Source organism: Amblyomma americanum, chromosome 11, assembly GCF_052857255.1.
Source record: "Amblyomma americanum isolate KBUSLIRL-KWMA chromosome 11, ASM5285725v1, whole genome shotgun sequence".
Lineage (NCBI taxonomy): Eukaryota > Metazoa > Arthropoda > Arachnida > Ixodida > Ixodidae > Amblyomma > Amblyomma americanum.
Genome location: NC_135507.1, coordinates 82,646,112 through 82,670,192, shown reverse-complemented (window position 1 = coordinate 82,670,192; position 24,081 = coordinate 82,646,112). Strand labels below are relative to the sequence as shown.

The 24,081-nt window shown below is 42.9% G+C and overlaps 1 protein-coding gene across 1 annotated transcript in view; it reads left to right on the top strand.

Annotated features, from left to right (window-relative positions):
* Window positions 1–24,081, top strand: part of LOC144109755 (receptor-type tyrosine-protein phosphatase T-like) — a 109,552-nt gene that overhangs the window by 57,774 nt on the left and 27,697 nt on the right. The window contains 9 exon segments of the mRNA XM_077642551.1: window positions 1,424–1,628; window positions 9,200–9,296; window positions 10,584–10,833; window positions 15,875–15,914; window positions 16,023–16,128; window positions 17,378–17,457; window positions 20,014–20,189; window positions 20,741–20,828; window positions 21,678–21,754. Coding sequence (XP_077498677.1) covers window positions 1,424–1,628; window positions 9,200–9,296; window positions 10,584–10,833; window positions 15,875–15,914; window positions 16,023–16,128; window positions 17,378–17,457; window positions 20,014–20,189; window positions 20,741–20,828; window positions 21,678–21,754 — 1,119 coding nt within the window.

The window sequence follows — 24,081 nt, the reverse complement described above, 5'->3', positions numbered from 1 at the left end:
GCCTAAGGAATGTTGCTGGCATTAAAGGTTGACTATTGACTGCATATGCGGGAATCAAGATGCGAGCCAATAAACAGTAGGCTCTTAAATCTATCAGCAAGAACAACAAATATACATAAAATAATAATTATCTTTTATCAGTTTCATTTATTGCGTATCGAGGTTAATTCTTTGCCATCAACAGAAATTTACATTCAGCCGCTGATTGCTGACGAGCAAAGAAGAATTCAGGCGGCCTGGTGGCCAGCCTGGGCTGCTGCCATTGCATATGTGTTAAGTGACAAATCCAACAATCAGCTCCGAGCAGCTTGTTTGCGACAATTTATTACAAATGAGTCGTGTGGTGATGCTCACAACGTCAACAGGAATGTTTTACTGCTTTTTCTGCAGTTAACAGGTTGCTAATATCACGCGAAAATGACAATTTTATCGATTTTTTACCCAGTGGTGTTGTTTGGTGCTTGTTTCAATTGCCGATTTTTTGAGGAGACGAAGCTGTACAATCAAAATTAAATTCTAGCGTGTGCTTCCATCTCATCCCAATGTTTTCGGACCTAATAATATTCAAGAGTACTGAGATTGTTCGGCAATCGCTTCGTTGCGCGCGTCATTGGAAATCAAATTTTCTAACTTGGAAGTTATACAATTAGGCTTAAGTGGAAGCGAAAACTAATCCAACAGAGGAAGTTTCCCGCCTAAAATTACGAAAAATAGCTGTTTACGCTTGGATAAATCGGATCATGCTACGTATGTGCTCTCGTAATTAGCGACCTGTTAGGATAAGCGGCTGAACCAGAATCTTTCCTCATTGATGGAAGAAACTTCTGGAGCGTCGATTTTATTCGGTGTGGGACCTTTTTTAAAACTTCATATGCGGAAACCCTTAGTATAATGAGCGTACTCGTATCTAACCCAACTTCCCAATATATATTTGTTTCAGCTAGATATCTTGGAACCCGAGCACTATTTAAGTCCGAATCACTCTAGAAATCTATCAAATAGTTGGGCTACCTCGAGCTTTGATTACTATGAACTCGCAAGGGACAACTATTTACTCTTCTTCAGACTGCTGGAATTACTGAACGGACTGGTGCATATCTGTAATTTCTGAGAGAAAAAAGAACAGACTGATTAGACACAACGCTAGACTGCTTTAAAAAGAAGTCAAAGCAGGCCCCGGACCAAGAATATTAAGCACTGCTAGCGCTTATATAGCGAGGCTGGAGGTTCAATCTGGCAGCACCTGGGCTGCTTTTATCAAATTTGACGTGAAATGTAGTGACGCTAATTCGAAAAGCCTAGTTATGCCCAGAACCAGAATAAATGCTTTTTCGGCTCTGGTACATCACCTATTGCTTGATGACCAAGGTTCTACGCATACGCACCTGCACTGCTTTATACTCGCTTTTTGTCTTCCACGCAGCTCACGTATTCTCTCTCGCATTCCTTCAACACAATGCTGGCCAACTCATGGCAGCCACAATCAGTGGTGCTTAACATCTCAGACAAGCCAGAGTTTTACCTGCGAGGTCTCTTTCCGGGCTCTACGTACACGGTATGCGTTCAGGCCAGCATGAGCGCGGGATACGGAGACGCCATCTGCGGCAACTTCAGCACAAAGGCATCGCGTGAGTATTTCATGCGAGCTCTCGGATTTAAGCCCTGAGGCGACAATATTCCCGCCACATAACAGGTCCCCTCCCCTCCCAAAAAAAAATCTGAACGCATAAACAAAACAGGGACCTTAACCTGGAGCTTAATTTCATCAGGACCAAAACCACCACCAAATACAGTTCTGTCTTGCATCATATCAATTTCTTGTTCCTAATTCGAATTGCCTTCATACAAATTGTACCTTTTTGGCATCAGACCTAGTGATAACTAGATGGCGCATGATGGCCTTAGTTGCCTATGCGCCATAAACCACAACACCGCACACAAAAACACATAACGATAACTAGAGCGGAGATGGCAGGGTGCCGCGCCTTCAGCTAAATTAGTATAGATTACTGAACGATGCATGTCATAGTGCTTCTAGCGCTTTTCACTCATCTGTATACTGGGCTCAGTTTTAGACACGGTTGTGTTGTAGTGTGCGTGCAGAAATAATAAGGAGCTTATTAGGATGTTTCGCCTCTGCCTCTTTTCTTGAGCGGACACGAATCACCATCGATAGGATGTTAGCACGTTCTGTTATCTAACCTGACTGCGAAGCCTTTTATGGAATTTTTTTTTCTAGCCCACCACAGTGCACACAGCTACAGGGAAAGAAATATGTTTTTCCATGAACCGCAACAGGGAGCAGGTCACGCAGTGAAGCGCTTGTTTCTGATTTTAGGCTTTGGGCGCTGCAGCAACTGTGTGCGAAATAATATCTACTCAATACGATACTAACGCTTCCCACGATTCTTATTGTTTAATATTAGCTTGAAACAGTTTCCACTCTTATTCTCAGCAAACTGTGAAATATCTTCTCGAAATCACGAAGTAAAAGCTCCAAACCCACTCTACACAGGGTAAGTGACATTAACAGGATAAGTGACATTATGAGGTTTCCGGAAGAGTTCGAGTTTAGTTTTATTAAAGCTACTCCACATGGTAAAGATACAGAAAAATTGAAAATTGATTTTTGAGGAAAGCAAATGGCGCAACCACTGTCTCACATATCTCGGTGGACACCCGAACAGCGCCTTAAGGAAAGAGATAAAGAAGTTAAAAAGGTAATTTAGAAAGAGGTGCCGTAGTGGTGGGCTCCGGAATAATTTCTACCACCTGGGAATCTTTAACATACATTGGCACTGCACAGCACAGAGGCAACGCGTTTCCTTAATGACTATCACTGCAGGGTATCTGAGAAAATTTTGGCAGGAATCGGTATAAAGATTTCTGTCATTGCTGCGGAATAATTTCTGCTGCCTGGAAATCTTTAACATACATTGACACTGCACAGCACACAGGCGCCTGCCCAGAACTCGGCTGCCGCGGTCGGGTTCGAACCCGTGTGCTCCTGCTCTGTAACCGAGCGCCCTAGCGATACGATCTGCTGATAATCACTTTTGTGCGAACTGAAGAAAGCAAGTGCTCATAATGCTCGGAATAATAAAGCTTCTTCTTTCAAGGATTAAGCGGTGAAGTTAATTCTGAAGCTCTTCATAACATCTTTGTGTATATTGTTCGCCTTACTATTTCTAGTCTGAACTTCCACGTAGCGCTCACTATTCTGTAAACTGGAAGTTTTTAATACCATTCTAAATCATTCAACGTTTGTTTTATTATTACTGAGCCTGTTTTAATCGAACAATAATGTGCTCAGTGCCGGTGGCTATATACACCTTGATGAATTGGTGTACGTGCGCACATAAATTTCGGTTACCAGTTCTTCGCTCGTAATTACCCATTGATTTCCTCCGTCGGACATCGCCGAAAAGTGTATCGTATTATGCCCAAGAAAACTTACTATTCTCCGTTGATTCAAACAACAGCACGCAAATGCACTTCGAGGGAACAAAGGTGTGTCAAGTGCTGGTTCACACTGTTTAGTTAATAGCGCGAAAGCAATAATCCGGACTTTCAGAGCCTAGAAAAATCGTCTAGTTCGTGTATGCGTCGCGTATGTTATTACTGTTGTTGTTGTTTCTTTCCTCTGTTGGAGTGGCACGCATCCACCGTGGGGGATTAGCTTACGCGAGCGCTCCGTTGTTGTCGTGGCTTCAGAAGTGATGGCACATACCCACGGTTGGGATTGGCCAGGATTTTGTGCAGAACCAAACAAGAGGAAAAGTCGTCCATTTTTATCTCATGCAGCTCACAAATAAAAATGGAGGAATCTTGGAAAGCGAATAAGGAATTCTGAGAGAGTTTGAGAAGATTGGGGTGAAAATCGAAGAAACAAAGAGGTGACAGTTGAAGTACATTAATTAAAAAGTAGTATTCATCAATAAAAAATTCAGAGAAAAGTAAAGGGAAAGATTTAACACAAAAATCTGCCGTTCTCGATAGCATGCCTGTGAAGAAGCTCACAGACCAGCTTTGCGGCATGCCCTTATGACGGTTGCACCGAAGGAGAGGAAAATGGGTAGAGTAAACGGCAGCCCTAATTGAGCTAGGGGAAATTGCGAATACCAAAATCTGTGCCCTGAAAGCCTCTGGTAGGAAAGGATGAAATGGTCTAAGGATTCAAATTCTCCGCATGACGCACATGCATTCGACAGCCTGGACCCAGAACGGCATAAATAAAAATTCAGACGAGGAATTCGTTTCGCGCAATAGTGCCACGGAAACATCACATTGCCTTGACGCACATGAACAAACGTACAATGAAAATTTTAAGCGTTCTTAGTCCGCCGTAGCAAGGATGGGCTCATGGCTCAGGTTCTGGTGTATTTGGAAACGCTCATAACGCGATGTGTTCGGCAGGGTTAGGTACGGAAAGAAAGGGCTACAGCCACTAATGGCTGATTTCGCTCAGAAATTTGCGATAAAATTTGAAGCAATGCCACAGTGCCCTGGAATACATTGAAAACGCATTTCTTGCACATTCAAGGGCACAAAGTACATTAAGGATCGCAACAAGAGACTAGTCCTCGAGATTTTAAGCGCTGCTAAGGCTGAGAGACTGCCCGGGAGCAATAATTAAGAAATATAACGGGGAGGTTTCTGAAGGGCCATACCAATGGCGAGAAATTCAGCGGGAAATTCGAAAATTCAGCAGCCAAAATTGGCGCACAATCTGCGGCCCGCATAGATTAACTCCAATCTAGGGCTCCGTTCAGAGGCACTGCCCATTCATGGTGGAGTCCTACTTAGCTCTAATGCGAAGGTTCTGACCCGAGCAAAATCGACTTTTCCATGGCCGCCAAAAAAAGACGGCAGATTGAATCAGTCGTCATTTCTGTGCCTCATTTCAGAGGTTCATGTATGCAACATTAGTGAAAACAGTGTTTGCAAAAATAAAAATAAAAAACCCGTGCCTTTGCACTAAATCGAATGTGCTAAACATTTTCTGTTAATTTATTCATCCACCACCACAAAAAAGACCACCATTTTTAAAATTACAAGACAAATCACTTCTGTGGGGGTGGTGGTGTAGGTGGTGAAAACTTTTTAATGTTCGATTAGAGTTTGGGAGTCATAAGACGAAGCTACATGGCCGATATCCTTCGTCCGGGACACCGCACGACGAGGCTCGTCTCGCACCCGCTTTACCAGAGTTCTTAGCGGAAAGGGAAAGCTGAGGATCCTGAGTACTAAAGATAGCGCAGGTCTCTTCACAGTGTGGGGAACGCCCATCTATTTTGGAATAAAAGTGCTTCACTACTGCAGGACACAGAAGAGTTCCTGTCTGCAGGCGCCGCAGAGTTCGCTCCTCCGCCTTATTCAGCCTCTTGGCAGCAGCCGGATAGGGGCGGTGGCTGTCGCAATAATTAATTAAAATTTGGCGGAGCCGCAAAAGCACTTGATGAGCTTCTGAGCCAGGAGAGTTATGTTGAGGAGCCCGGTGGCTAAGCGCTCGGGCGGCCGCTTCAGCGACCTCATTGCCTCGTAGACCCTTTTGGCCAGGAACCCAGATTATATTTGTCGGAGCTGGATCGACGACAGCCCGTTGTAGTATTTGGGAGTCAAAAAGGGAAATTTCCCCAGCCAGACAGCGTTCACATGCCCGGCGAGACTGTAATAACCGTTCTTGATTTTGAATCCGTGGCAACGTGAGCTAAGGCAACTTCCCCGCTCGTGTTGAATTGGGCCCCGAAAAGATCGCCCATCGACATCCATTCCCCGGTGGACTACGGCAGCCGTCTACAATCCCGCGGGCTACAACCCTGTGATGTCCACGTAGAAGTCGCCCTTTTTAGATCCACATTGCCTCTCAAGAGCCCGAGCCCGCGCTTGTCGTCTGCCTTCGCGTGAAGTCGTGTCCATGTTACGCGGGCGCGGAGCGACCCAGGACATATGGCGCTACCGCACTGGGACGTTATCCGTCCCCTCCGCTCAGCATGTGCGTTGGATAGGTAAGCGGTCTAGCAGGCGGCGCCCAGGAGCCGACTGCGAGAGCGGCATAGATTGGTTCACGAGGAGGGCTTCCCGCAATTCGTGATAGGAGTTTAGCACCCCCAACGCCCTCAGTTTGGCGTCGGAGGTAGCCACCGGGAGGTCCCGTGCTCGCTTTATAGCTTTCCTGATGATGGCGCCAATGCTCTCGTCTACCCGTTTGGTGCTGCGAAGGTACGGCATGGCATAGAGGATCCGGCTGGTTACGAAGGCATGGGCGAGCCGTGGCGCGGCCCTGCCCCGCAGACAACCCCGCTGGTTGGAAACGCATGGATCATGCGCCCTAGATGTTCGTCTATGCGCATAAGGTCCGCTATATTAGAGTCCAGGCCTAAGCCTGTTATTGATGCGGTGGCTCACGGGTTTTGGCGCTCAGCTGCTGAACAGACAGACGCGGGTTTGATCCCGGCCGCGACGGTAGCACATTGAAGCAGACGAAATGCTGGAGCCCGTGCACTGTGCCATGTCAGTGCATGTTAATGAACCCTAGGTGGTCGAGATTTACGGATACTTTCCTACGGCATCCCTCATCCCCTTACGAAAACTAATAGATTTGGAATATACGGCGGGATATTTATAATGTATTTTAACCGTATTTTGTGTTCATGAAAACACTAAAAATTTGCCGGAAATAGGTTCCTGACATCTTATGCTTGGTTGCTTGGTATTCGAAACATGTTCTTAAAATTGGGCAAAAATAGGTCACTTAAAGATGCTTCGAGCTAGTTTCAAATACATAAAAAATTATGTATGCGGTTTCAGCATCTTTTAAATGTATTATAAGTGCCATTTCTTAAATATGAAATTAATTCGTCTGAATTATGCATTTCTTAAAGCATGTTTCGAGCACGTTTCAAACACGTGAAGAAATATGTATGCGGTTTTAGCATTTTGTATATATTTTAAAAGTGTACTTTCGTAAATATGAGATTAATTCGTGTGAAGTATACATCACCTAAAGAATGTTTCGAGCACGTTTCAAACACTTGAAAAAATATGTATGCTGTTTTAGCATCTTGTCAATGTATTAAAAGTGTACATTCGTGAATTTGAATTAAATTCGTCTCAAGTATACTTCAATTTTAACAAACAGGCAGTCACTTTAAACATATTTGAAGCACACTTTTATCTGCCGTAGAATAATCTAGTGCTCGAAATCGCGTTTCAGGAAATGTATTTTGCATGTTGGCAAGTGCACTTTCGCAAATACAACATTAATTCTTCCAAACTACACTTCAATTCTAACGAATGAGGTGTCCGCGTAAACGCATTTGCAGCACACTTCAAGCTGCCGTTGAACAGTTAGTGCTCGAAATCGCGTCTCGGGAGATGACCTCTGTTTACAATGCATTTAAAATGTACTTTCGTAAATACGAAATTAATTCGAGCAAAGTATATTTCAATTCTAACAAAGGGGGTGTCCGCGTCAGCATATTGGCAGCACACTTAAAGCTGCCGGGGAACCACCTAGTGCTCGAAATCACTTTTCCGGGAACAGTGAAAGCAGTCCCTTTTCTGTCGTGCATTCGTTTATAGTAGATTCTAGAAGGAAGGCAACCACCACTTATTTAAATTACGTGTGCACAGCGTGATAGCAGTATACCGGCAAGGGCGCCAAGCGCACCTCCGGGCCCGAGCATGCCGACAAAAATGACCCCGACTGGTAAGCCCGACCGGCTTCCTTAGACGCCCATGTATATGTTGGTTGACAGTTCGACTCCTGACCGATGCCTGACGCAAGTTACGACTGGCAGTTCGGTTCTAGATAAGCCGTAGATTCGAACGCGACCACTCCGTCGCTTGTGCAGCAATTTGTGGGCCCACAGTGCGCGAAAAGCGCCTCACCGGACAAGATAATGTGTAAGCGAAGCCAAGTATCACGCTTGTCGGAGAACTTCCTCTTTGTTGACGTCAGTTTCCGTCGGCATTTCCTGTGAAGCGACATCTTTCCCGTTAAGGTCTCGTCACGTCACTTTTCAATGTCCTAGACATAATGATAACGACGCGTTTTCTCTGCGATTGTCTGTCTCCTGATGCTTATAGCCTGTTCAGTCGCTATATACTCTGCTGTTGACAACATTGATCATTACCGGCCGGTTAATCCGTCTACTGCCCCTTTTCGAAGCCGAAGTGAATATATTTTAATGTATTTCGAATGCAAACTCTTTAATGTATATTTTAGCATATCTTTAATGTGTTAATTGTATCTTTTAGAGTATTTTTATTGTAATCTAGTTATTGTGTATATTTAGTTTAGTAATAATGTATAATAAATATACTAAGCAGGCAAAAATGTATTTTTGACGCATTTTTAAGAATGTTCAAAATATTACTCGTAGCATACTCAGAAAGCATTCGTGTTGCAATTTAAGCTTAGGGTAAAAAAATGCAAAATTAATAAGGAATTAATAAAATGTGTTCGAAATGCATGTTTAGCACAGACTTTTTTTGCTAAGGGATAGCCCGAGTTGTTTCGGGCGTTAAACCCCCTAACCCAAACCAAACCAGAATTACTGGCAACAACAGTATTAGGTTGCTTTCACCATAGGCACTGCTTAAGCACCACATATAAGCTTTTAATCATCGGATCGCCTTATTTTTCAGTTTTTTGTTGCAGTTTATTTCGCAGCAAAGTTTGCACTGAACTTCTGAACCCATGTTCTGCAAGCTGTCCTTTTCCCATTGTCCATTTCGCGTCCATTTGGTATTACGTAATTGGTCACTCCGATATGCCCGCGACTTTCAAGCATTTGCGGGAAGCGAGGCGACCACTGGCTACTGGACCTGCTTCATTGCCGCCAATGGATGCAACATGCAGTCAATGGTGACGTAAATTGCAGCATTCTGTCAGCAGCATACGATCCGACCTGACCACTGGCTGCCATTGGTTGCGACGAGGTACGGTCCCCAACCAACCAATGGCCGGGTCGCTTCCCATGGACGCTTGAAAGCCGAGGGGTATATCTGAGTGACCAAAGACAGACAACCAAAAGGATGTCTAATAAAAAGCAGAAAGCGAACAACTTGTAGAATACGGCCCCTCGTGTCCTTCTAGTACACTGTGCTGGCATTAGTAATCTCTGTTCTTGTACGACTACGAAGCTGTCATCTGAGACATGCATTCCGACCATACCGCTTGTTTATTTTGCAGCGCCCGAAGTTCAAGTTGAGCCCATGGTTGGGGCTATCGCCAGTAAGACGGTCACTGTCGTCCTGAGTCCTGTTGACTCTATGAAAGGTCCAATTACGTATGTATAAATTACGTTGTACACAACGATAAACTTTCGCAGGGCTAAAATTAGGAGTCCGTTGGTTACATGTGGCAATATGTTTTCTTTGGCGAAAAGTGTGTTGAATTAGATATAAAGGTGACTCGCAGACATGTACTATTCTGCACAACAGAGGTGCTCATAGTGCTCTTATGTCGCATTAAATGAGCAAAGGACGACACGACAGTTTGCCGTCCACATTTCCGTGTTAGTGGTGGATTCACGGGAGAGAGAGAGAGAGATAGGAAATATTTATGAGACAGTCATTTCGCTGTGGGAAGCGCTGGTAGACACAGCTGCTGTGAGAACTAGAAAGTTCATTTTCAAAGGCCTGCGCACACCGTTAGTACTGCGACAATGAGGGGAGAAATGCAACATCGGGGCTGTCGAGAAGCGAATGAAAAGGTTTCGAGGACGAGATGCATGGCAGGCAACGATACACAAAGAAAAGCAACAAAACGAAAGAGAAAAGACCACAGGAGATAAGCTTTACTTAATAAGCTTTACTTGATCTGACACGTCGCCTCCTCCCAAAGAAGGGAAAAAATATGGGAAAACAGAAAACGACAAAAATGTCAGTCGGTTTGGGGAATTAGGCCACCTGGGAACATGTGCGCTAGCATGACGTCAACTGACGATTAGAGCTACGACATACTAGGTGGTACCAGGCAACCCACCTGATCACCACCCAAAGTTTTTCTGTTTAGCAAGTGTGCAAGCATCATTCAAACTACGTTCTCCTGCTAACCGCTGCTGCTCATTGTGATTAGGGGCGGTGCCGCCTAGTTAGCGCCCCAGGTTCTCGTCTGGTAACCACCAGCTACACCTTGGCAAGTAAGCCACCCAGTGGGCAGGTGAGCAGTGGCACAAGGCAGGCGCTATGGCAGGTGCTGCCGTCGGTGAGAATTGGGTTGCTTGGGTTGTGTTGCGAACCAGGTTGCTCTTACGAGCGGCCTCTCACGGTTAAATGGGCTCCCGCCTGACACGGTGGGCACGTTTCCCACCTACCGAAGGGCTGGCGAGCAGCCTGCCATAAAACCGGCTTCAGATAAGCAGAAAAACACACGATGCCCATATGAGGGAATGGCCACTGTAAGTGCTAGCGCATTAAAACGAAGGGGCAGCTAGAGGCATGTAAGCGATTGCCACTGCTCCGAAGTCTAAAGCACGAAATCGAAAAATGGCTTAAATACAATAACTTTGAAGGTTTTAGATAATTAATAAAGGATGAATTTTAAGTCATTTGTTATTTTATTACTGCTGTAGTGGCTACTACCTCGTTGTGGTTCGGGAAGGGAGCTCCATTCCCACACCCGTGAGGCTGGTCAACTACAGCACGGCTGAAGAAATGCGCCTCGGACACTACGTGGCTGCCCACCTGAATCCCCGCCAACTGCAAGACACGCCTATATTTGTGGTCGGAGACGGCAGCGCTGTCGGCGGCTTCGAGAACCCGCCCCTGACTGACGCCACACCCTACCGGTTCGGGCTTGTTGCGGAGACAAAGTTTTCAGGAGTGAGTGGAGAATTGACGGGCAATTGATGGCAGGGGGGACTATACTCCATTTCAGGCATGGCGTGCAACACCGTGATTGGTACGGAAGCAGTCCGCATGATAAAATAATAAAAGAATGCGCGCTACTGCCTGCTTGTTTTCTGGATGTGCGGTCTGAGGCACGATAAAGCAACAGTGGTCAGCCGTATGAGCGCATTTATTCAAGCTTATGACAAATCTATCGCACAGTATAGCTGTAGGCAGAACATTTATTAATGCGCGTGCATTTCTAGGCTATGTCGACGAGGTCGTGTCACCAAAGCGTGTAACCAAAACGTGTCCGCAGGGAATGTAGCGTTCTCAGAAACGGTAGCATTAAACAAATGGTCGTGATGAATAGAGGACAATGTGAGGATGATCGGCAAAAATTTTCATGTCAGTAGGGTGATTAGTTAATAAATAAACCCAATAGTGTAAAAAACGTCGAAATAGAGCAGACGTCGATATATACTGAGTGGACGAAAAAACAGGTGTGGATGGAAAAATAGTTGTAAAATAGACAAAGAAAGAAAATAAAATTTGAAACGGATCGAAATGTGTTTTGTGAGTGCTAATTAATGGAACAAAAAGTTTGATTGACAGATTATTTATTTAATTAATTAGAACCAAACGTCAATGGACTCAAAGAGAGGCATATAAAGGCGACGAGTGTTGAGGAGGCATCAATGCTTTCGCACTCTTTCAATGCGGGTAGCCGGAGTGATCTCTAACGTTTTTTTTTTAATTTTTCACACACCTCCAGGAAAGAACTCCTTTTTAATCGCGGATATTGGCAGCGTAAATAAGAGCGCTAATTATGGATGCGTTGCACATCGTGTATGAACAGGATTATACGCTATGAGCAATATTTATATGCTCGGATTTATATCGCGGTTACGGCTGCACTTGGGTAGTAGCCAGGTCTAAATGTTTCAAATTTCAATACATGCTATACGAAGAAAATGAGATTAGCCAGCAGGAATACACCGGGTTCCATGTACTGAGGCCCTAATTTGATCACTGACAAAAAACCAACGAAGCCATCTTCATGGAGAGGGCCGAAAGTAAACCGGCAGGAGAAAGAAATAAAGATCGCTACATATATACCTTTGTCATCAAGATGATGAAGACGTGATCCAACGAGAACGCCTCACATATGTAATTGAAGTCTCCATGCCACCTACTAATGATTAATCGCATCATATTCCCCAACAAAGAATTGCCGCACAATGGACAGATGCCATACCAGTACCTGTCGTTAACGCGAGTGTTTTTATTTTTGCGTGAAGTATTTAGTTGTACTTGCTCTGCCTAACATGTGGTAGTCAACGCAGTTGGTTTAGACGAGAATAGTCAGTGTTATTACATCAAGAAACATCTGAAAAAACTTGCAGACAACAAAGAGAGAAATCTTAAAGTAAACGCCGCAGTTAGTATAAGCTCTCTTGTAATCAATCTAACAGCCGTCGTCCAATGTTTAGGACACGGTGTAAGCTGGAAAGGAGTGCCACTACGCTGATAACATTGACTCAGTTTTGCTCCATCGGAGAGAGCTTGTTGGGTATCTGATAGATGGCGCTCGGATTTGATATTGGCGCTGGTACAGCACTCCCACCGCACCACTGCTGCGGGTACGCCAGGGTCCGTGGTGCAAGCAGTGCACACATTTTACATTTTCTGCTCATTATTTTGCACACACCCGCAAGCGTCGTGGCATGCATCGCGGTTGTTGTCTGCTTCGTGGCGTTGCACTGGCGCTTTCACCTGCGTCGCCGCGTTCGTCGCCTGCTTCTGCCTACTCATACAGCTCAGCTGCCGGGTTGCGCTGGTTGCTATGTGCGCTACCACCATAGGCAGACTTGTTGCCCATCTGTTCTTTCAGTCTTTTTCCTTGCCTTCCATAGACGGCCTTGCATTAGTACGGTATTAGGACGGTGTTAGTGCTGCGTCAGGAAAAGGGTAAGGTAAATTTATTTATTCTTATTTTATTTGAAGATACTGCAGCCCCATTCTAGGGGCTATACCAGGAGTGAGTGCATCAGTTGTTGCACAATTTCACCCATAAAAGGGTACATGACAAACATTGCTAATATAGACGCTGCCCACAACACCTTAAAAAGTTACGACTCGACTGGCGAAGCAAAATCAGAAATTGATAATGCACGAATGCTGCCATGCAAAGAGTTCCAACTCTACACAGTACGCGAAAAAAAAAACATTTGAAAATGTTAGTACCGGGTTGGATATTAAGATCGTGATGGCTCCTGATTGTAGATGGTTTTGAAAACGAGATATACTTACCCTCTGAAAGGCAATTAGGCATTTCACGTGTACCGTATGGCATCTGCAGATTAGCTAAGACAGATAGAGTATAATGGACGACTGTGGATTAATTTCGCCACCTGTATTTCTACGATGCGCACTGACGGCGCACGAAACCCATATACTCTGCGTAGTTGGGAAATTTCCGGAACTCGCTTGGTAGATGCGGCATCAAGGCAGAACGGCTAGAGCCTGTAGTGCCGTATCCGTAAACAAAAGTTAAAACTGAGTTATCAAACCTTTATTCTTGTATCCTCTTGTTTTATCTTTGTATCAAGCTTTTCGAAATCGCCCTTGTACCAATTAGACCATCTGAGCATCTCGGATCACCTTTGACGTTTGCAGATTAGGCTGTCGGATTCTTAAACTTTCGCTCACCCTATTGACAATTGTAACCGCTTATTCTCTCTAAAAGTGCATTATGTAGAGCAGGAAATTCCTGACTTTAAGAAAATTCCCCCTTTTTAAATCTCAGGACTGACTTCTGGACAGCTTGCCAGTATTGCACTTTCACCCGGCTCAAGCTTTCACAGTTTTCTTTGCAATACTACCGGACAAATCCACAAAAGCAAAAAAGAGAGAGAATTTACATTGAAAATGAAATTTACCTACAAACAGCAAAATTAAGATGTAATATTTCTCGCCCCATTTTAACCGGTTCTAACTTCCTATACAAAATGCCATTTGTGCATTTCAAACCTAATATAACAGACCATCAACAGCAAATATTCATCTAATAGTGTTTCCGGCTTCTTTCTCCACATACGCTACGACTTTTCAGTGATCCGGCCTATTAAATTTACTGCTACCAAAATACATCAATAAATTCAATACCAAAATATTATTACCAAACTCAGGTCCACAGCCAAGAAACTATTGTTATTTTGCTTAAGTTTTTCTAATTATTTCTTGGTTTATTTTTATACTTTCACAGGAGCGCAAGTCCACTAATCAGAACCGAATTAACTTCCGCATTAGGTATTTCTGATCTGGTGATGAAATATCAAATTTGGCCTCGTTTCTGAAGATGTACCATCAACTGTATAGTTTGCGCGAGGTAACCTAATTAACAAAATGCTAACTTTATTGCTTATATCGTCATCAACATAGGTTGTAAATTTATTCGTGCCGCAATGCTTTCCATTCGGTCAGTTCTGGCTACAACACTCACTAATTTTCGCCACCCTCTTACACAAGCCGCAACTAATATAGATCAGTTATTATATCACTAATACCAAGCTATCATTGCATGATCATCAAATATCATACCTTATTTCAACGCGGAGTGCTTGCATCGCATGTTTTAGATATTTCAACTGCCGTCTCAATTCCCGCGCGCTCTGAAATCAGGAAAACAAGTGTAACATATGAAAGATCGAAATAGAAAACTTTGATCTCTCCTAAAATAGTACGTCTGCCTCAGGTGAGGCTCCAAGATCGTTCAATTTCAGAGCAGTTATGGAAAATTTTTAGTTCGCACGTCCAACGCAAAATACAGACCGACGTAGGGTAAAACTCGGGCCGAAAATATGGCTTTAGGTATCATATTCTAAAGTAATAGCTAAAGTGGTTCCTGCTCCCAATAAAAAGAATTATGAAACCCAACCCAGCCTTTTCTGTACATAAAATACCCACAGGCGAAGCGCACTCGTTCACAGACAACTGAACCAGTGTAGCGCATCCCATGAGATGACGTCCTGGTCATGTGTGCATGACGCAGCGTAGAGCGGCAGGTCGTCATCTGCCTTTCACGCTCTCTCTCAAGCGCGGGAACAGTTATGAGAAGCAATCATTGAAGAGCGCGCTGTTCAATGATTACTTTGCGTAACTCAGAGAAAGCGCGGATGCTGCAGCTGTGGGCGGTGTGCGACGTTAATGTACGACGAGGCATTGCAGTCACTGAATATCGATCATTACGGAAAAAGCGTAACCTTCGTGAATTTGTTCCTCTGCTGCTTCAAAGGTCTACTTCAGGAGTACAAATGCATCAGTTCTCTGCAAAGCTTTATGCTTGCTTTTCCACACCTGTCACATATGTGACTTATGTTTTTGAAGTACAAAGTAGATGTTAAAAGCATGTGGCTTATGATAAAGCTATTGGCTCTGAAGTTGCGCTCAGGCAGAAAGATCATTTTGATTCAAAAGCGTTAAATGGCTGATCAGGAACGAAACCTGGGGTTGTTGTCCAGACTAAAAGGGCTGAAAACTCCAATGACATCACCATGGTCCTAGATTTGTGGCTGAAAAGGTGAGGTAACATTACAAGTTCGGACCGTCAAAGAGGACCCAATTTATTCATGAACACATCAAGACCTTTAGGTGGAAGACCTATAGGGTGAAGGCCTTTGAGGTAAAGGTATTTATTCTAAAGGCCTTTCAGACGTTAGTACTAGTTACTAACTTGTAATAGGTAGTAAGCGAAAATAGTTATATAGTATCCCACGATGAGACACAAATACTTTCGAATTCACAGGACGTAAATGGTCTTAAGCGACCTCTGCAATGTTATTGCCAATATATATCCTCTGAAATGAATAGCTGCGTAAAGTATGCTGCGCCATATTGTATTAAGTCCAGACAATGGCTGCTTAACTGCCCGTGAGTGTGCCAGACCCGCGCTCCAAACTTGTTTTCTCACTGGCTAACAGAAAATATTGATGCTGACAAGTGTTAAAGAGATTTATTTCTTTCGCACTTGCAGGAAGTTCTCTATGGGTACAGGTTGACAGCACCTGTTATAGGTAAGCGCTCGCGTCTTACGCTGGCATCTAAGCTTTACTTCATACTGGGTAAAAATTTCCAATTGAGGTAATAAATGTTCACTCAAATATTATTCTCTTTTTGTGCAGTGAATGGAAGGGGTAGCGCGGCAGGCGCTGGTGTCGTTATTGGAGCCGTATTGGTGATTTTTTGCCTAATTTTGGCGGGGACGGCTTTAGCATATTACTACACACGGTAAGTGTTCTTTTAATCAGCAAGGATTAGTGCAGCATGCAAGATTTTATGCGAAATCATATGGCCATGCATTTGTTCACGCCCTTTAGATCATAGTTGCGATGTAATTTTCAATGTGTTTATCCGAACCACGCCTCTAGCTACTGTTGAATACTAAATAGTTAAAGCATTAGAAACTTTGAGAAACTTTGAGAAGCAAGTGATGCGCCAACCTACTTGCCCAAAACTAAGGCACGCCTTGTGTCTTTACTTTGCGCTAGGGGAAACGCTTTCATCAAGATAGCCTACCTCCAATTCGCTTTCTATTGAATAATATGGCAGCGTCCGACGGCTTTTGCTTAACGTGGGATTCGCTCTTACCTCCTGTGCGTCGACAAAAAAATGGCACCGGAAACTTTCACTTAGCCTCAATTTGTGTTCACCGCTTTCTAAAAGTTACAGAAAACGGACTTCAGAGACTCCATCTAAATGCATCAATCAAAAAAACATAAGGTGTTTTCGGAACGATTTCAGTGCAGCTTGAAGTTATGGCGTGCTTTGAAGCTGGAAGCGACATACATACTTCCGCATTTTTCAAAAGTTTTGAAGTTTGGTGGCTCGCTTTGAGCAGTTGCTAAGTAGCCATTGTTTGCAGACGAGAAACCTTGTTAACAACTTTCGTTTTAGGTAAGGTGGTGGTGCAATTCATGATTGCAAGCAGGGCGTATTCGTAAGAAAACAAATCGTGTCCAAAATTAGTTCCGTGCGCGCGTGCGCGGCGCTTCGACTTCATAAACACTTAAGGGCCTTTAGGACCCGATGTACTAAAATTCTGTTTTTTTATTACACTTGGCTTTTGCGAAGTAGGCGTATTTGTTAATATATTTTGCGAGCTTTGGGGAGTAATGCTTGACCTTACATTGAAGAAATGATTAGCTAGTTTTGAGATGAAAACTATATATATTTCAGAATACCCTTTCCTTCTTAATAAGCACTAAGGGTCAGTAGTATTTAGGGGATGGAATATTTTCGAATGAAAGTTGAGTGTACGCGAAAGTTTAGAAAAAAATTAATGCACCGCATTCACGCAAAGCGTCGTCTCAAAATATGTTGATATTATAAAAAAGCGTGCACTCTCTATCAGCTCGTAGCAATAGCAATCTGCTGAGTAGCAAGGCATAGCTGCGATAAGCTTATGTTTCCGCGATGACATTTTTTTAGTGTACTTTTGTGAAAAACATCGCAACGTACTTTTTATTCTATCTTTCAGAAAGCGGCAAGCCGTTGCGCACCGGTCTAATGGCCCCACAAAGCGAAGCTTGACAAAACGATTTTCCAGGCTTTCTAAATGTGCGTAAGAGCACCTGAGCGTTTCAAACATCATATGCACATTTATTGCTGTGAAATATCCGCTCAGAGATACTCTCACACAAGAAACAAAGCGAACATTAGTAGAAAGCCCATAATACATAATACATGCTGTGTAGAATAAGAGTGGAGAGCAGTCATGTAGAGATTCATTCACGAATGTCCTGGAGCTATTTTTTATTTAAAGAAGACGTTTTCTTTTAACTATCGTTCTGTGCTCTTTCTTATTAAGTATTCATAAAATTCTCAAAATGCTTTGTAAATTTTCTTTCTATAATAAAAATCACAATGGACAGGTTCCGAGCCAAAAGCGCTGATTACTAGATTACCAATGGAAAGAAGAGATATGGCGCGGCAATTTCTTTTAATTATACTTCTTTTATTCTTGTGATCGAGGTGCGCGTATTCTGAGTGAAGGTTAAGAAGCCAGGTAGTTTATCAATCAGACTGGTATACCTGGATAAAGAATAATGTGGCGGATTGGTGCAGGATTTTATTAGAACACTGCGGACAACTACCTCCAATTATTGTTCTGAGTAAAAATTTGTTCTCTTACTCTTGGTCGGTTTACGGTGATCCGCTAGCAGCCGACGCATTTATCAGCGGCAAAATCAGATATTGAAATCTTTCCAACTGTCTATTCAATGGTGTTTACAGATAAGTACGGCTTCTCGTAATTTTTTAGTGAATGTCAGTCATAATCTCAGCCGCCCACCTAACCTTCTGCCGCCCCCTGCTACGCATGCGTACTCTTGGAATCCACTCCATTAACCTTAAGGACCATTCGTTATCTTGCCTTCGCATTGCATGCCCTGCCCAAGCCCATTTCTTCCTGTTGATATCAAGTAGGGTGTCATTAACACGCAATTGTTCACTCACCCACTCTGCCCGCCTCCGGTCTCTTAACGTTTCACCTATAATTTTTCTTTCCATAGCTCGCTGTGCTGTGCTTAACATAAGCTGATCCCTTTTCGTCAGCTTTGAAATTCATCTCCTAATTCTCCGAGGAAAACAACGTCATCAGCGAATCGTAGATTGCTTAGGTATTTTCCGTTAAGTCTTGTCCCCAGCGGATCCAAATCCAGGACTCAAAACACCTCCTCTAAACAGGTGGTGATAACAATCACGAGATCTTGTCTCCCTGCCTGACACCCTTCGTTCTTGGAATTTTAGTGCTGACTTTATAGATGACCATCGTGGCTGTGCAATCGTTACAGATATCTTCCACTGTTTCCGCATAATAATCTTTTATATTCTGACTGTGCACTGTCTGGCTGACTGTTGAAGTTTCCACTGAGTCAAATATTTTCTCGCAATCTATGGAGGCTATATGTAGAGGTTTATTATATTCTGCACATTCCTCTAACGCATGATATACATTGCAAAAATGATCTACAATCGAGTATGCTTTATAAAAGCCTGCCCAAAGATTTGGTTGATTAAAATCTAACGTTTTCCTGATTCCATTCGCGATTCCCTTAGTAAATACCTTTTAAGCAAAAAAGAGTAAGCTGATCGGTCTGTAAGTCTTCAAGTCCATGACCTCTCCTTCCTTATTTATCAGTGGATTGCTTCAAAAAGGGTGCTCAGTCCAGAGTTCCCGGCGAGGTACAGTATGTATCAAATGCACGCTGCACGTGTTGTCAGAATAATGCAATAACAACTAAATGGCTTGTGGCCTGCTGCAATGGCAATGCGCATTTCTTGACTATCGTGACACTTTAGAGAAAGCTTTTCTAAGCTTGCTCTTTGTTCTTGCGTCTCATGTTTGGGGCGTTTAGCAAGAGGGACATTTTGAGTTTTACTTTGGCAGTATAATGAGTTTTACGCCTTAACCGCAGTGCGACAGGTCTGGAGTGACTAAACATTGGCGCTGTCTGGCCTGCCTGCTTTGTCTATGTGGGGATGTTCTACTCGAAGTGGCAATTGCTCACAGTGATTTTTTAACCTACCATGAAAAGTTTGTTTGTTTTTGCTCTTTAATTACGAATGTTCGCACTCTCAAACAACGACAGCAATTTATCTTTTGTTCTCTCCTTTTTATGCCTCCGTGTGCTCATAGGAAATAAACCGGTACCAATTGATCACTGAGTAGTCGATTCTGTCAGGCTGCCAGTAGCAACCATGAGGAGTCCCATCAAAAGTGTTCACTTTCATACAAACATCGCACTATTTTTGATGAAAGTTCAAAATTCCGAAAAAGTGTAGCGTCCAGCAAATATAAAGATACATGCCCAATTTCAAGGTCACGGGGGTCGCTCATACAAAGGTCACAGCCCTTATAATCAATAACAGCCGTGGAGAGGTAAAGCTCAAGTGGTTATTGAGAAATGAGGAAAACAATGAGCACAGCCAAATATGTGCCGCAGTACGCAGCGATCACCTGCTAAAAAGTCTGAAGATATGAGCAAGACAATGCCAGTGCTGCCAAGCACGTTTATAAATTTGGTACTCCGAGATATACGCGAGAATGCTTGAAAATGGTATCCTTGTTCATCTGTTGTTGTCGAAACATACGGCGCTACTTTCCTGCTTCAGTGGACGAGAGCAGCATGTCCAAGTCACGAATGACACTGAACATGGAGAGCAGCGATTCGGTCAACATAACCGCGGTTCCTAACGGCGGCCGGCCATCGAAGCCCGTGCCCGTGAAATGTCTCCAGGAGCACGTCATTCATGGGCAGGCAAAGGGCGTGCTCGAAGAGGAGTACATGGTGAGGATGTCTTTCAAACTCTCATTATTATATCTGTCTATGCTTAAAACATTCATGGTATTTATCTCCAGTTGATGAACACAACAAAAAAACATACCCTCTGCCCTTTTCTTTCGCTGACTGTTGGCTTCCGTCATGTGTAATGCTGCCTTAGTTACTCTCTAGAAGAAAAGAAAAATAACGCAGGCTAATTTATGCCAATTTGTGCCAATGCTAATCTGCTTTTCGCCGCTCTGTACGTTGTCCGCTAGCGGCACATGCAATGAAAAGCAGAGATCCGCGATTATGTGGCAGGATGAGAAAGTGGCTGCGAAAACAAGAGACGATGCGGGGCGAGTGGGAATGAGTTGAAGAGATCAGATTAGGGAAATTATTCAGCTAGCATTAAATCTGCTGGCAGGGATAGCACTACTTACAGGCCTTTAGGAGGTACTGTTGCCTGGAGGTGAACGCCAAACGCGTAATGACAATGACGTTCATGCCACTTGGCAGCAAGTTTTTAAATGTTTGCAATGCAAAAGCTGCTACTACCAAAATGCTTGAAATTTCAGAAAACGCCAAAGGGCCAACTTCACCCGTGGGATGTCGCGATAAAAGCTGAAAACAAGTCCAAGAACCGCTACGGAAACATTCTGCCATGTAAGTGGCGCTTGTTTCTCTACACAAGTGTCATTCTGACAAAAAAAATATTGGTTCGAAATGTCCGTATCTGCCGTACTGATTTAATAACAAAGAAAGTAGTAATGTCATTGTGAACAGAGCTCGCATTCAGCTATTTTCTTTACATCAAATGCTGACGAAATATCGGATTTTGAAAAATGCAACAATCTTCTGAGATTTTTCTTTACTCGCCACAAAGCTTTACATGCAGCCGGAACCACTAACTACGAGAAGGCCACAAGTTTCTTAAGGACACTGATCCGCCGTCATGGCACCTGATCTTATGGCAGAACCTGTGTTCACGGGTAGACATTTATGCCATAATACCTGAGGAATGCGTCTCTCAGATTGGTTTAGTAAATATAGGGAGTAGGAGATATATATTCAATGTAGTGTTATTTCCTTTTCCTTCAAAGACGACCGCAAAAAACGATTTATTTTTGTGCACGGGCTTTATGTGTTCGAAAGGATAAAGAAAACCTTGGTAAATTTCAGGTCCCGCGAGTGAGTTTCCTGTGCCAAATGGGTTGATCTCGTATTGCAAAGTTACATCCGCCAAATGAAAGATGCCTCACCATTGCCAACAGTACTCGGATTATGAAGTAGCGCCCCAGAGTTATGATAAGATCTCAATATCAGTGGAAAAGTTTCTTTTTCCATGACCTTAGCAATACATTTACGTTCAAGAACCTCATGCAGTAAAGTAAAAAATCTGCATAGCGACCATTGGAATTGTTGAAGAAAATACATATAGTTGCGAAGAAATTTCTCCGGTGCTTTTGGCAGTGTATAACGTATTAATGTAAGTCGTTAATTCTTTTATTACAGATGACCATTCAAGGGTTGTACTTGCCCCGTTGCCTGATTTTGACACTTCGGATTACATAAACGCTAGTTATGTTCCGGTAAGCATGATTTACATACCCAGAATATGCGGATGGCATTGTTAATATTCTTCCTTCCTCCGAAACAGTTTTATACGCTGACGACACAAATATTTTCTTTCATGACGCGAGTTTACAAGCAATAGAATGTAGAGCTAATCTCTGGCTAGAAAACCTTACATTATGGTTGAGGGCCAACAGGTTAGAACTAAACATCACGAAGACGAAGTATGTAATATTCAGAGCTAAAAATAAAGTCATAGATAATGAGCCAATCATATTATACAATTCGAATATTTTACAACGAGTACAGTCAATAAAATTCCTTGGAGTTATATTTAATGAACACCTGTTGTGGACTGACCATATTAATCAAGTAAGAAAAAAAAATTCGCGATCAGTGGGCCTTCTAAATAAATTTAGACTTCTATTGCCAGTATGGCTCAAAAAGCAACTTTATTTCAGTTTATTTCATTCACATCTTCACTATTGTTTACTGATATGGGGAGACTCAACACAGACTAATTTAAATGCTTTGTTTTTACTACAGAAAAAGGCCATACGAGCAATTGCCAATCTAGGCTACTTGGATAGCACTAACTCGTGGTGGAACAGCTTGGGGTTACTGACAATTTTTCAATTAAAAACTCTTCGGCTAGCACTTGAAACATATAACAGATTTCATCTTGAAACTAATTTTTGTGCAACACCAGAACTACCGCAAAACCCATATCCCCTTCGACACATGACAATAAGAGCACCAAAATCAAGAACAAATTACGGATTCCAAAAGATTAGATATCAGATGACTACCTTTTTGAATGAAAACAGAAATTTTCATGACCTCCTCCATCAAGCAGAACTCAAAAAATATACAAGAGAAAAGTGATTGCACTGTTGACTTCATGACTAACCGGTACATCCTGTGACATATTATAAATTGATAACAGTCAACATGATTGTATATATATATTTTTTTCCTTTTTATAATTCCCTGTAACCCAACAGCACGCATCTTAACAACTTCGAAGATACCTTAACATTGTTGTACAGTTTTTCCTTTGTTTTTCTTTTAACATGCCAGCAAGTGTAATGGCGACCGCTACATTTATTGTATTTGTTTATTTTGTGTGTGTATGTGCCGAGTGCAGTTTGCTTACCCCCAGGGAGGAAGGCCCTCGTCAGGCACCACGCCTTTTGGCCTCCTTCCTGAAGTGTATGAAACACACTTCAAATAAATACTTTTCAAACTTTAAAAAAAAAAAAAACTTTAAGCTACTCGATTAAACCTGTCAGTAAGTTAGCCATCAAAGAGGACAATGAAAAAAGGCGCCTAATGCATGAACAAGTGATTTGAACGCATATAAAACTTACATGCCATTGTTAGAACACGATGTCGTCAATTATGCATGATCATGAAAAGTACTTTGATGTGCTCTTTCAATATGATGATGTTATGCCGTGATAGCTTTTGCCCACCATCAGGACCCTCTCGGTGCAGGTACAGGCTTCGCATGACGTGGTCATATTAACAGTTCATGCAAGCTTTCGCCGAAGAGCTGGCTCTTAAATTCCTTCGCAGCTGTCAATATTACAGAATTTTGCTGTAGTTGTCACGCTACAGCTAAATGTATAAAAGCAATCGCCAAGTGCGCAGAGGTCAAAATTGAATTGTCTTTCTTACATTCTCACTCTTGAAGCACCAGAAATGCAGGTTTTTCGAAAGCGCGTGTCTAACTATACGAAGGTTACAGTACCAGTGGCGTTCCAGGAGTGTGCATCACAACAGAAAAGCGAAATTATACTAGGGGGTGTTTCTGGCGACTCATGCGGTGTGTCGGCGACTGCGGGCTTACCCAGTGGTGTTATTATATCCCTCAGATATGCAGGTAGCAGTGGTGTCTGTCCTGTACAAAAAGGGTAACGAGACTGACTTCGGTAATTACAGGCCAATCAGTATTCTACCCACTTTTTGTAAGTGCCTGGAAAAAATTATTGTAATACGAATGAAAAAAATTCTGCCATCTTGGAACATAATTACTAGTTCACAGTACAGAATTAGACAAAATAAATCAACAGAGCTCGCCCTTCTTTACCAAAAGAATAATATATTAGAAAAATTTGAAAGCAGAATGTTAGTATTCCGTATTTTTTCCAACTTTACTAAGGCTTTCGACCCAATTACCCATAACATTCTTTTCGAAAACCTAGTATTATATGGGATACGAGGACAATCCTTACTTTTTATGAAAACCTATTTATAATCTCGAAAACAATATGTTCAGATTAGTAAATTCAAGTCCCCACGACGTTCAGTTAGCACCGGTATCTCTCAAGGCAGTATGCTT